Source organism: Oenanthe melanoleuca, chromosome 21 (assembly GCF_029582105.1).
Source record: "Oenanthe melanoleuca isolate GR-GAL-2019-014 chromosome 21, OMel1.0, whole genome shotgun sequence".
In the NCBI taxonomy this organism is placed as follows: domain Eukaryota; kingdom Metazoa; phylum Chordata; class Aves; order Passeriformes; family Muscicapidae; genus Oenanthe; species Oenanthe melanoleuca.
In genome coordinates this window covers 5,912,133-5,926,363 of record NC_079354.1, presented here as the reverse complement: position 1 = coordinate 5,926,363, position 14,231 = coordinate 5,912,133, and the positions used below count along the sequence as shown (strand labels likewise).

General features: G+C 38.5%; 1 protein-coding gene across 1 annotated transcript in view; it reads left to right on the top strand.

Moving 5' to 3' along the window:
• Nucleotides 1-4,590: 4,590 nt before the first annotated feature.
• Nucleotides 4,591-14,231, top strand: part of SCNN1D (sodium channel epithelial 1 subunit delta) — a gene marked incomplete at its 5' end in the record, with an annotated part of 32,969 nt that continues 23,328 nt past the window's right edge. Inside the window, 6 exons of the mRNA XM_056508449.1 lie at nt 4,591-4,640; nt 7,373-7,660; nt 9,270-9,387; nt 9,841-9,963; nt 11,527-11,720; nt 13,199-13,302. Of these exons, the coding sequence (XP_056364424.1) occupies nt 4,591-4,640; nt 7,373-7,660; nt 9,270-9,387; nt 9,841-9,963; nt 11,527-11,720; nt 13,199-13,302 (877 nt within the window). The remainder of the gene's footprint in view (nt 4,641-7,372; nt 7,661-9,269; nt 9,388-9,840; nt 9,964-11,526; nt 11,721-13,198; nt 13,303-14,231) is intronic.

Here is a 14,231-nt window from a genome sequence, read left to right as displayed (position 1 = left end):
GGAAGGGTGGGGGACAGAGTGACAGAATGAGGTTCCCAGTGCTGGCAGGTTTTTAATTTTTAGCTAATTAACTCATCACACGGCTCTTTGTTCAGCTTGGTTCATTTATTTAAAGTTAACTAAAAGAATGAAATAATTAAAAATTTGAATTTGGAAATTTAAACCACACTTTCCAGGTATGTTCTGTGGAATTTCCTTTTAATGCTGATTGATATGATTTGAATCTTTTTAATAATGATTTAAAAATTTAAGAGGAACTTTCTGCATGTTTTGGGGCTCCTGGAATAAAATCCAGTATAAATCCAGTGTAAGTAGGATTGAAATCAGTCAAAATCAGGGGAGTTTGTTTCCCTTCACCTTTATCCTTTCTCCCTTCTTTCTGAACCTAATTTCACAATAAATTTCTTTTTTTTTTTTTTTTTTTTTTTTTTTTCTGCAAACACTGATATTTCACAGCTTCCAGGGGGAGAAAAAACCCAATTTGAAAAGGCAAGCTCTGATTTGGGGCTCCAAACTTCATCTGGATCCCAAATATTCCCATTTTTACATTTGAAAACTTCCTGCAAAGCTGTTTTCCACACGGGAAAGCATAAAAAAAAATTAAATTTTGGGGTTGGGATTGGATATTCTTGGAAAACAAGGAAAGAAGGCAGAAAAATCATCCCTAGATGGGAAAATCCAGAGTGGGAAGGACAAAAATTGTCCCTAGATGGGAAAATCCAGAGTGGGAAGGATAAAAATCCTCCCTAGGTGGGAAAAGCCAGAGGGGAAGAAAAAGGATCATCCAAAGATGGGAAAATCCAGAGTGGAAAGGGACAAAGATTCTCCCTGAATCGGAAAATCCAGAGTGAGAAGAAGAAAGATTGTCCCTAAATGTGAAAATCCAGAGTGGGAAGGACAAAGATCCTTCCAGGATGGGAAAATCCAGAGTGGGAAGGACAAAAATTGTCCCTAAATGTGAAAATCCAGAGTGGGGAGGACAAAGATCCTCTAAAAATGGGAAAATCCAGAGTGGGAAGGACAGAGATAATCTAATGATGGGAAAATCCAGAGTGGAAAGGGACAAAGATTGTCCCTAAATCAGAAAATCCAGAGTGAGAAGAAGAAAGATTGTCCCTAAATGTGAAAATCCAGAGTGGGAAAGATAAAAATCCTTCCAGGATGGGAAAATCCAGAGGGGGAAGGACAAAAATTGTCCCTAAATGTGAAAATCCAGAGTGGGGACGACAGAGATCCTCTAAAAATGGGAAAATCCAGAGTGGGAAGAGGAAAGATCCTCCCTAGGTAGGAAGGACAGAGATAATCTAAAGATGGGAAAATCCAGAGTGGAAAGGGACAAAGATTGTCCCTAAATCAGAAAATCCAGAGTGAGAAGAAGAAAGATTGTCCCTAAATGTGAAAATCCAGAGTGGGAAGGAGAAAGATCCTTCCAGGATGGGAAAATCCAGAGTGGGAAGGACAAAAATCCTCCCTAGGTGGGAAAATCCAGAGGGGAAAGAAAAAGGATCGTCCAAAGATGGGAAAATCCAGAGTGGGAAGGACAAAAATTGTCCCTAAATGTGAAAATCCAGAGTGGGGAGGACAGAGATCCTCTAAAAATGGGAAAATCCAGAGTGGGAAGAGGAAAGATCCTCCCTAGGTAGGAAGGACAGAGATAATCTAAAGATGGGGAAATCCAGAGTGGAAAAGGACAAAGATTGTCCCTAAATCAGAAAATCCAGAGTGAGAAGAAGAAAGATTGTCCCTAAATGTGAAAATCCAGAGTGGGAAGGACAGAGATCCTCCCTGGATGGGAAAATCCAGAGTGGGAAGGACAAAAATTGTCCCTAAATGTGAAAATCCAGAGTGGGGAGGACAGAGATCCTTTAAAAATGGGAAAATCCAGAGTGGGAAGTACAGAGATAATCTAATGATGGGAAAATCCAGAGTGGAAAGGGACAAAGATTCTCCCTGAATCGGAAAATCCAGAGTGAGAAGAAGAAAGATTGTCCCTAAATGTGAAAATCCAGAGTGGGAAGGACAAAAATCCTTCCAGGATGGGAAAATCCAGAGTGGGAAGGACAAAAATTGTCCCTAAATGTGAAAATCCAGAGTGGGGAGGACAGAGATCCTCTAAAAATGGGAAAATCCAGAGTGGGAAGAAGAAGGATCCTCCCTAGATGGGAAAATCCAGAGTGGGAAGAGGAAAGATCCTCCCTAGGTAGGAAGGACAGAGATAATCTAAAGATGGGAAAATCCAGAGTGGAAAAGGACAAAGATTGTCCCTAAATTGGAAAATCCAGAGTGGGAAGGACAAAGATCCTCTAAAAATGGGAAAATCCAGAGTGGGAAGGGCATCCTGGACTCCATGGTTATTTCCCTAAAAACGATGACTCTGATAATGAGGGGGAAAAAAAAGTCAAGGTGAACCAGCAGCGCTTAAACCCGGCTTAACTCCCGTAACCTCACGTGAACCCGTTTGTCCAGTTTCTTCACTTCCTATTATTCCCTGGATCATGCTTTGAATAATTTCCATGATCTCAAGTCCTGCCCCTTTTTGATGTCATCGATTCCACCCATAAAGGCTGGACAGCTCCAGGGCTCTGCACTCCCAAATCCCCTCTGGGCCAGGACTTGGCTTCAGCTCAGGATTAAGCCCAGGGCTGGGTTTAGTGGCTCAGAGTTTCTGCCAAGGTACACTGGGGAAGGGGCTGTGATTGGGTTGGAATTCGATTTTTATGGAGTTGTAAGATGTATTTTGATATTTGTTGCTGTAAATGGTGGGTTGTGCTGTTTTCCAGATTGTTTCTGAGTTTTTTTGCTTCGTTATATTTTTAGTTTTCATTGCTGATTTAAACAGGATGAATTCATCATAAACTTAATATTCCACTCAGAACACCCAAAAACTGAATTATCTCTGAAAACCAGGCTTTGTCCAGGGGTTTTTAGAGTCAAAACTAGAGATTTTAAAAATCTATGTTTGATAAATTCTTTTAGCATTCATTTGGGGTAATAATTCCTTTTATTCCACATTTTCCCATTAACAAGGATTCGATTCTTTTAGCATTCATTTTGGGTAATAATTAATTTTATTCCACATTTCCTTATGAGGAAGGATTCAATTCTTTTAGCACTCATTTTGGGTAATAATTAATTTTATTCCACATTTCCTTATGAGGAAGGATTCGATTCTTTTAGCACTCATTTTGGGTAATAATTAATTTTATTCCACATTTCCTTATGAGGAAGGATTCGATTCTTTTAGCACTCATTTTGGGTAATAATTAATTTTATTCCACATTTCCTTATGAGGAAGGATTCGATTCTTTTAGCACTCATTTTGGGTAATAATTAATTTTATTCCACATTTCCTCATGAGCAAGGAGTAAGTTATTTTAGCACTGACTTTGGGTAATTATTCCATTTATTCCACAGGTAATTATTCCATTTATTCCCCATTTCCTCATGGATAAAGACCCCAAACTTTAATTCCATTATCACAGAACCTCTCCCAACAACTCTTTAGCTTCTTCTACTCTCCTCAATTTCAAACTCTATCCCTGTATCCATAATTTTTTTTTTTTTTTTAATTTTTATTTGGAGCTAAGGTTATCCCAAAATTTGGACTCAGCAAACTGCTCAGAATGTCGTAATGGGTCTGGTGATTCACGGGCTGCTGTCATGTTGGGAATTCCCTCCTTCCTCCGTGTCACCCTCCGGATATGGAAATGTGCCAACGTCACTCCGGTGTCCCCAACTGCCACCACAGCCACTTCTCCATGCTCAGAAAGGCTGGAATTATCCCTGGAAGGAAAAAAAAAAAAAAATCTGGATTTTTATTTCTTTTTAAGCCTCTTTTTTGAGTGATTTTCCATTTCTGTGCTGCCTTTTTACTGCTCTAAAATACAGACTTAAATTCAAAATTAATAACATTAATTAATATTTTGTTGGTCTTCAGAACCACTGCAAGAGGATTTTATTTCCGGTGGTTTCTATGATTTTAAAATTCAATTTTAGAATTAAATTCTGTCTCCACTCCCTAATTTGGCTCATCCCCTCTGTGCTTCCAACTGAGGTGTTTTTCTCCATTTCCATTCCAAAATTCTTGCCTGCACCTCCTTTGTTTCCTCTTGGAGAAGAGTTCAGAGATAAATTCATCCTGTTTATTCTGCAGAATGAAATCCTACAGCAAAAATCAAACCCAGGTTCTAATCCAACAGTTGAAAATTGAATTTTTCCTAATTCTTTGACATAAGGATGAAGCCATAGTGGTGGTTTTAAGCCAGTCTTGTTTTAGGTCCATAAAATAAGAATAAATAACAAATGGTGATAAATAATGAAAGAATTTATTTTAAAATTAATTTATTATATTAATTATTTCATTAATAATAATAATAATAATAAGAAGAAGAAGAAGAAGAGGAAGAATAATAATAATAATAATAATAATAAGAAGAAGAAGAAGAAGAAGAAGAGGAAGAAGAATAATAATAATAATAATAATAAGAAGAAGAAGAAGAAGAAGAGGAAGAAGAATAATAATAATAATAAGAAGAAGAAGAAGAAGAAGAAGAAGAAGAAGAGGAAGAAGAATAATAATAAGAAGAAGAAGAAGAAGAAGAAGAGGAAGAAGAAGAAGAAGAAGAGGAAGAAGAAGAAGAAGAAGAGGAAGAAGAAGAAGAAGAAGAGGAAGAAGAAGAAGAAGAAGAAGAAGAGGAAGAAGAAGAAGAAGAAGAAGAAGAAGAAGAGGAAGAAGAAGAAGAAGAAGAAGAATATTCCACAAGAATTATTCCCCTAATCATAAATTATAAATCTCTTTGGATCCACACCAAGTTGACACTTCAGGATTTTAAACCCTGCTCCTTGGAGTTCTTGGAAAGAAGAAAATTCCTTTTTTTTTTGCCTCAGACTTTGCAGCATTAATCCCAAATCCAAACTGGCAGACAAATCCTATGGAAGTGTGGGAAACACCTCCCAGTTCCTCAGCAGAATCAGAATTTGAGTTCTTTGCTTTCTCCAGGATGCAGATTCTGGGAATCTCCCTGGATTCAGATCCTTGGCACTTTAACTGTCAGGTTTTCCTAATTCCAAACTCATTTGGGGCCTGCTTGGAAAAGGTCTCTTTGGAAGAGTCAACTTTGGAAAAAATCTTGGAAAAGGTGTGTTTGGAAAAGCTTTGGAAGAACCTCTTTGGAAAACGCCACTTTGGAAAAGCTTCTTCAGAAAAAGCCCCTTTGGAAAAATCCTCTTTGGGAAAAGCCTCTTTGGGAAAGGCCACTTTGGAAAAAGTCCATTTGGGAAAAACCTGTTTGGAAAAAGCCTCTTTGGAAAAGCCTCGTTTGGAAAACGCATTTTTGAAAAAAAAAACCCTCTGGAAAAAAAACGATTTGAAAGAGGCCTCTTTGGGAAAGGGATTTTTTGGAAAAGGCTGTTTGGGAAAGGCAAATTTGGAAAAAAACGATTTGGGAATGGCCCATTTGGAAATGACCACTTTGGGAAAGGCCAATTTGAGAAAGATTTCTTTGTAAGATCCTGTTTGGAAAACGCATTTTTGGAAAAGACCTCCTTGGAAAACTCTCTGAAAAACTCCTCTGCTCAGCTTAACGAGCCTTTCCCATTGATTTTCCAGGAAATAAAATTCCAGAATGGAACTTCCAGCAGAAGGAGCATTGAAAGGATTCTTTGGGAAAGGATTCTTTGGGAAGGGATTCTTTGGGAAGGGATTCTTTGGAAAAGACTGACTGGGAAAGGACCATTTGGGAAAGGCATTTTTGGAAAAGGTTTCTTTGGAAAAGGTTTCTTTGGGAGAAACCCATTTGGGAAAGGCCCATTTGAGAAAGATTTCTTTGTGAAATCCATTTTGGAAAATGCATTTTTGCAGAAGACCTTCTTGGAAAACTCTTCATTGGAAAACTCTTCATTGGAAAACTCTTCTTTGGAAAACTCTTCTTTGGAAAACTCTTCTCTCAGCTTAACGAGCTTTTCCCATTGATTTTCCAGGAAATAAAATTACAGAATGGAACTTCCACCAGAAGGAGCATTGAAAGGCTTCTTTGGGAAAGGATTCTTTGGAAAAGGATTCTTTGGAAAAGACTGACTGGGAAAGGACCATTTGGGAAAGGCATTTTTGGAAAAGGTTTCTTTGGAAAAAGCTTCTTTGGAACCATTCTTTGGAAAAGGTTTCTTTGGGAAAAACCCATTTGGGAAAAGCCCATTTGAGAAAGATTTCTTTGTGAAATCCTTTTTGGAGAACGCATTTTTGCAGACCTCCTTGGAAAAGTCTTCATTGGAAAACTCTTCATTGGAAAACTCTTCTCTCAGCTTAACGAGCTTTTCCCATTGATTTTGCAGGAAATAAAATTCCAGCATGGAACTTCCAGCAGAAGGAGCATTGAAAGGATTCTTTGGGAAAGGATTCTTTGGGAAAGGATTCTTTGGGAAAGACTGACTGGGAAAGGACCATTTGGGAAAGACATTTTTGGAAAAGGCATCTTTGGAACCATTCTTTGGAAGAGGTTTCTTTGGGAAAAACCCATTTGGGAAAGGCCCATTTGAGAAAGATTTCTTTGTGAAATCCATTTTGGAAAATGCATTTTTGCAGAAGACCTCCTTGGAAAACTCTTCTTCGGAAAACTCTTCATTGGAAAACTCTTCTTTGAAAAACTCTTCTCTCAGCTTAACGACCTTTTCCCATTGATTTTGCAGGAAATAAAATTCCAGCATGGAACTTCCAGCAGAGGAAGCACTGAGGCAGGAAGGGCTGATCGAGTTCTACGGCTCCTTCAAGGAGATGTTTGAGTTTTTCTGCAAGAACACGACGATCCACGGCACCACCCGGCTGGTGTGCTCGGGCAGCACGCGGGGGCAGCGCGCGCTCTGGACGCTGCTGCTGCTGGCCAGCTTTGGGATGGGCTTTGGGAGAGGATTCTTTGGGAAAGGATTCTTTGGAAAAGGATTCTTTGGAAAAGACTGACTGGGAAAGGACCATTTGGGAAAGGCATTTTTGGAAAAGGTTTCTTTGGAAAAGGCGTCTTTGGAAAAGGCGTCTTTGGAACCATTGTTTGGAAAAGGTTTCTTTGGGAGAAACCCATTTGGGAAAGGCCCATTTGAGAAAGATTTCTTTGTGAAATCCTGTTTGGAAAACGCATTTTTGCAGAAGACCTCCTTGGAAAACTCTTCTTTGGAAAACTCTTCATTGGAAAACTCTTCTTCAAAAAACTCTTCTTTGGAAAACTCTTCTTCGAAAAACTCTTCACTGGAAAACTCTTCTTTGAAAAACTCCTCTACTCAGCTTAATGAGCTTTTCCCATTGATTTTCCAGGAAATAAAATTTTTCCCATTGATTTTGCAGGAAATAAAATTAAAGAATGGAACTTCCAGCAGAGGGAGCACTGAGGCAGGAAGGGCTGATCGAGTTCTACGGCTCCTTCAAGGAGATGTTTGAGTTTTTCTGCAAGAACACGACGATCCACGGCACCACCCGGCTGGTGTGCTCGGGCAGCACGCGGGGGCAGCGCGCGCTCTGGACGCTGCTGCTGCTGGCCAGCTTTGGGATGCTCTACTGGCAGTTCGGCCTCATGTTCAGCCAGTTCTGGTCCTACCCCGTGGTTCTCACCATGTCCATGCACTCCGAGCCCAAAATGTTCCCGGCTGTCACCGTCTGCAACCGGGATCCCTACAGGTAACGCGGGTGGGAACGCCAGCACACCTGGCCTGAGTCGTTGTGAGAGTTACTTGGTTTTATATTTACATTAGTTGTTGATTTTGAATTATTAAATTAAATAAATGAAGCAATTTGATGTTAAGTTTTCGTTGATGTTGGTGTTGTTTGATGTTTTGTGTTAGATCAGTGTTTATGTAAATAATGTATGTCAGTACTGTATAAAATGTTATATAAATATCTAATATATAATTATATAATATATATAATATATATTATATAATATATAATGTAATATATAATGTAATATATAATATAATATATAATATATAATATATAATATATAATATATAATATATAATATATAATATATAATATATAATATATACCGGGATCCCTACAGGTAACGTGGGTGGGAACGCCAGCACACCTGGCCTGAGTCGTTGTGAGAGTTACTTGGTTCTATGTTTACATTAGTTGTTGATTTTTAATTATTAAATTAAATAAATGAAGGAATTTAGTGTTAAGTTTTCGTTGATGTTTGTGTTGTTTGATGTTTTGTGTTAGATCAGTGTTTACGTAAATAATGTATGTCAGTACTGTATAAAATGTTATATAAATATCTAATATATAATTATATATGTAATATATATAATATATAATATATAATATATAATATATAATATATAATATATAATATATAATATATAATATATAATATATAATATATAATAAATATAATATATATAATATATATAATATAATATATATTATATACATTATATATAGTATATAAAGTATATAATATATAAAAATTATAGTTTGTAAAATATATAATATATAATATATAATAGATAATAGATAATAGATAATAATTATATATAAATAATATATAATCATAAATTTATAAATGTTAATGAGTTTATAAGAAATTATAAGAAATACATTATTGATAGATATTAAATCACTGCTGTCTCCATATATAAAAACTCTAGTAATATCAACTTAATGTTATAATAATATCTAATTATATATAAATGTAAATATATATATTTTTATATTGATCTATAACACATATTTATATATATTCATCTATATACATATATACATATACATAATATATATTTTGTATGTTTATATAAGTACAATGTAGTAATATATAATATAATATAATAGTATAGTATAGTATAGTATATAATAGTATAAAATATATAAATTATATTATATATTATATATTATATATTATATATTATATATTATATATTATATATTATATATTATATATTATATATTATATGTATGCTTATGATATAAATATAGTTTTATAATATAAATTGCATATAGAAGTAAAAACATGATATACATAATATATAAATATACATTTACTTAACTGTATTTATATATAAATAAAAGGTAAATCTTACATAAATATAAATTAATAGATAATAACTAATTTATATTAAATACATTAATTAATATTAAATCAATGTCATTTCCATAAATAAGAACTAATAAACTGAGTGAACAAAATCACTGGGAAATCCATAAAAAAAAGATTTCTCGCTTTCTAAGCAGTTTGTGATTTTTTTTTTTTATTGTTTTTAAATTTTTTTTCCCCAAATTGCTGCAGGTTCGAGCAGGTCAGGGAACATCTGGAGCAGCTGGACAGGATGGCAGAGGAGGCGCTGAGGTTCCTGTACGGCAGCAGCTTCTCCTCGGGGAACGGGAACAACGGGAACAACAGGAACAACGGGAACGGGAACAACGGGAACAACGGGAACAATGGGAACAACGGGAACAATGGGAACAACGGGAGCAACGGGAGCAACGGGAGCAACGGGAACGGGAACAACGGGAACGGGAACAACGGGAACAACGGGAACGGGAACAATGGGAACAACGGGAACAACGGGAGCAACGGGAGCAACGGGAGCAACGGGAACAACGGGAACGGGAACAATGGGAACAACGGGAACAACGGGAACGGGAACAACGGGAACCACGGGAACGGGAGCAACGGGAGCAACGGGAACAACGGGAACCACGGGAACGGGAGCAACGGGAACAACGGGAACAACGGGAACAACTGGAACGGGAACAATGGGAACCACGGGAACAACGGGAGCAACGGGAACAACGGGAACAATGGGAACAACGGGAACAACGGGAACAACGGGAACGGGAACAATGGGAACAACGGGAACGGGAACAACGGGAACGGGAACCGCAGCAGCTCCGGGTTCCGGCTCAGCCACGACTTCTCCCTGGTCAGGATGACCCAGATCAGGGCCGGGAGGAAACGCTCCAGTGTGGGATTCCAGCTGGTGAGGGGGCTGGGATGGGGCAGTGGGCAGGGAAGGGATTCACACCCAAATTCCTGGGATTGGGATTCACCCCAAAATGGGTGGGAATGGGGATTCGTCCCTTAATGCATGGGGTGGGGATGGGGATTCACCCCAAAGTTCCTGGGATTGGGATTTGCCCCAAAGTTCCTGAGATTGGGATTCACCCCAAAATTCTTTGGATTGGGATTTGCCCCAAAGTTCCTGAGATTGGGATTCACCCCAAAGTTCCTGGGATTGAGGATTCACCCCAAAATGGGTGGGAATGGGGATTCGTCCCATAATGCATGGGGTGGGGATGGGGATTCACCCCAAAATTCCTGGGATTGGGATTTGCCCCAAAATTCCTTGGATTGAGATTGGCCCCAAAATTCCTGGGATTGGGATTCACCCCAGAATTCCTGGGAATGGGATTGAGGATTCACCCCAAAATGCCTGAGTGGGGATGAAGATTCACCCCAATGTTCCTGGGATTGGGATTCACCCCAAAATTCCTGGGAATGGGATTGAGGATTCACCCCAAAATGGGTGGGAATGGGGATTCGTCCCTTAATGCATGGGGTGGGGATGGGGATTCACCCCAAAATTCCTGGGATTGGGATTCGCCCCAAAATTCCTGGGATTGGGATTTGCCCCAAAGTTCCTGGGATTGGGATTCACCCCAAAGTTCCTGGGAATGGGATTCACCCCAAAATTCCTGGGAATGAGGATGAGGACTCACCCCAAAATGGGTGGGAATAAGGATGCACCCCAAAATTCCTTGGATTGGGATTCACCCCAAAATTCCTGGGATTGGGATTTGCCCCAAAATTCCTGGGATTGGGATTCTCCCAAAAATTCCTGGGATTTGGATTCACCCCAAAATTCCTGGGAAAGGGGATTCACCCCAGAATTCATGGATTGGGATTCACCTCAAAACACCTGGGTGGGAATGGGGATTTACCCCAAAATTCCTGCCATTCTGAATTTATTTTATTTTATTTTATTTTATTTATTTTATTTCATTTTATTTATTTATTTATTTTATTTTATTTTATTTTATTTTATTTTATTTTACTTTATTTTATATTTTTTATTTTATTTTGTTTCATTTTATTTCTATTATTTAATTTAATTTTTATTTTATTTTATTTCATTTCATTTTATATATTTTATTTAATTTAATTTTAATTTAATTTTATTTTATTTTATTTACTTTCATTTTATATATTTTATTTTATTTTATTTTATTTTATTTTATAATATTTTATTTTATTTTTTATTTTGTATTTTTATTTTATTTTTTATTTTATTTTTTATTTTATTTTATTTCTATTATTTTATTTTATTTCAAATTTAATTTAGTTTTATTTTTATATATTTTATCTTATTTTATTTTATTTTATTTTATTTTATTTTATATTTTAAATTTTTATTTTTTATTTTATTTTATTTCATTTTATTTCATTCCATTCCATTCCATTCCATTCCATTCCATTCCATTCCATTCCATTCTATATTTTTTTTATCTTATTTCCTTTTATTTTATTATTTTTTATGTCCCAGTGCAATTCCACCGGCGGCAGTTGCTTCTTGCAGAGCTTTTCCTCGGGGCTGGAGGCGGTGCTGGAGTGGTACCGGTTCCACCACATGAACATCGCGGCGCAGCTGCCGCCGGCGCGGAGCGGCCCCGAGCCCGGGGAGCGCCCGCGGGACACGGTTCAGTCCTGCCAGTACGACGGGGAGCCCTGCCGGCCCGGGTAGGGGAATTCCAATTCCCAATTCCCAATTCCCAATTCCCAATTCCCAATTCCCATTCCCAATTCCCAATTCCAGCCCATCAGCGGCTCATTCCCGATTTTATACTCCTGCCAGTACCATGGGGAGCCCTGCCGGCCCGGGTAGGGGAATTCCAATTCCCAATTCCCAATTACCATTCCCAATTCCCAATTCCCAATTCCCATTCCCAATTCCCAGCCCATCAGCAGCTCATTCCCGATTTTATACTCCTGCCAGTACCATGGGGGAGCCCTGCCGGCCCGGGTAGGGGAATTCCAATTCCCTATTCAGTATTATTCCCAATTCCCAATTCCCAATTCCCAATTCCCAATTCCCGGCTCATCAGCGGCTCATTCCCGATTTTATACTCCTGCCAGTACGACGGGGAGCCCTGCCGGCCCGGGTAGGGGAATTCCAATTCCCAATTCCCAATTCCCAATTCCCAATTCCAGCCCATCAGCGGCTCATTCCCGATTTTATACTCCTGCCAGTACCACGGGGAGCCCTGCCGGCCCGGGTGGGTGCAATTCCCAATTCCCAATTCCCAATTCCCAATTCCCATTCCCAATTCCCAGCTCATCAGCAGCTCATTCCCGATTTTATACACACTCCCAGTTCTGCATTGAGGTGTTGTCAGGCTCAGAATTGAAACCCCATCAAATCTCTCTTGATTTTCAAGTGATTTCGTTCATTCCCATCGCTCAGTTTTTGGGAGCTGCCACACTTTTAGCAGCTCATTCCCAATTTTCTAAACACTCTCAGTCCTGCATTGAGGTGTTGTCAAGCTCAGAATTGAAACCCCATCAAATCTCTCTTGATTTTCCAGTGATTTTGTTCACTTCCACCACCTGATTTTTGAGAGCTGCTACATTTTTAGCAGCTCATTCCCAATTTTCTAAGCACATCCATCTTTGGATTAAGGTGCTGTCAAAATCTCTCTTGATTTTCCAGTGATTTCATTCATTCCCAGCACTCAGTTTTTGGGAGCTCTTGCACTTCCAGCATCTCATTCCCAATTTCCCAAACACATCCCACTTTAAATAATTTAAATTTATACTCATAATTCACACTCATAATTAAAACCTATCAAATCTCTTTTGATTTTCCAGTAATTATTCATCACCCAGTTTTTGGGAGCTGCCACACTTTTAGCAGCTCATTCCCATTTTCCCAAATACATCCTAAATTAAATTAAATTAAATTATTAAAATTAAATAATCTAAATTCATATTTATAATTCACACTCATAATTAAAACCCCATCAAATCTCTCTTGATTTTCCAGTGATTATTTATCACCCAGTTTTTGGGAGCTGCCACACTTTTAACAGCTCATAACCATTTTCCCAAACACATCCTAAATTAAATTAAATTAAATTATTGAAATTAAATAATCGAAATTCATATTTATAGTTCACACTCTTAATTAAAACCCCATCAAATCTCTCTTGATTTTCCAGTGATTTTGTTCACTTCCACCACCCAATTTTTGGGAGCTGCTACACTTTTAACAGCAAGGGGACAGATCCCTTCTGGACAGCCACAAAACCAGGAATTCCTTATGGTGAGTGAGCTGCCAAAATGTGCCCAAAAATCTAAAATTAACTTAATTAATTAATTAATTATGTCTTCAGTGCAGTGACTTTTGGTCTGGTGGCACAAATTTTTGGCAGCCTTGTCAGCCACATCTGGGCTTCAAAAAGCAGAATATTTTTTTTTGGGTTTTGAGAAGAATATTCTTACAGCCTTTATTGCAGAATATTGGGGTTTATTGGGTTTTATTTATGGGGTTATAATTTTTTAAATTATTTTTTATTTGTTACTTTATTATTTATTTATTACTTATTATGGGAGTATCTAAGGATTAAAAGTGGCTACTCTGGGCTCCAAAATGAGGGATCCCAGCATCCAAATCTGGGTTTATTTATAGGGTTATTGTTATTTATTACTTATTATTTTTATTTATTATGGGGTTATCTAAGGATTATTAAAAGTGGCTCTTCTGTGCCCCAAAGTGAGAGATCCCAGGATCCCAATTGAGCTCCAATCTCAAAACCGAGGGCTTTGCTCAAGGCTGAGAGTTCCAAATGTTCTCCTTGCACCCTGAGTGTCCCCAGATCCTGTCCCTGTCCCTTGTCCCCAATTCCTGTCCCTGGGCTGTCCCCAATTCCTGTCCCTGGGCTGTCCCCAGTCTGTGTCCCTGTCCCTTGTCCCCAGATCCTGTCCCTGGGCTGTCCTCAGTCTGTGTCTGTGTCCCTTGTCCCCAATTCCTGTCCCTGGGCTGTCCCCAGTCTGTGTCCGTGTCCCTTGTCCCCAAATCCCTGTCCCTGTCCCTGGGCTGTCCCCAGTCTGTGTCTGTGTCTCTGTCCCCAGTCCCTGTCCCTGTGCCTGTCGCAGGGCTGTCCCTGTCCCCAACCCCTGTCCCTGTCCCAGGGCTGTCCCTGCACCTCGAGCTGTCCCCAGTCCTTGTCCCCAACCCCAGTCCCTGTCCCT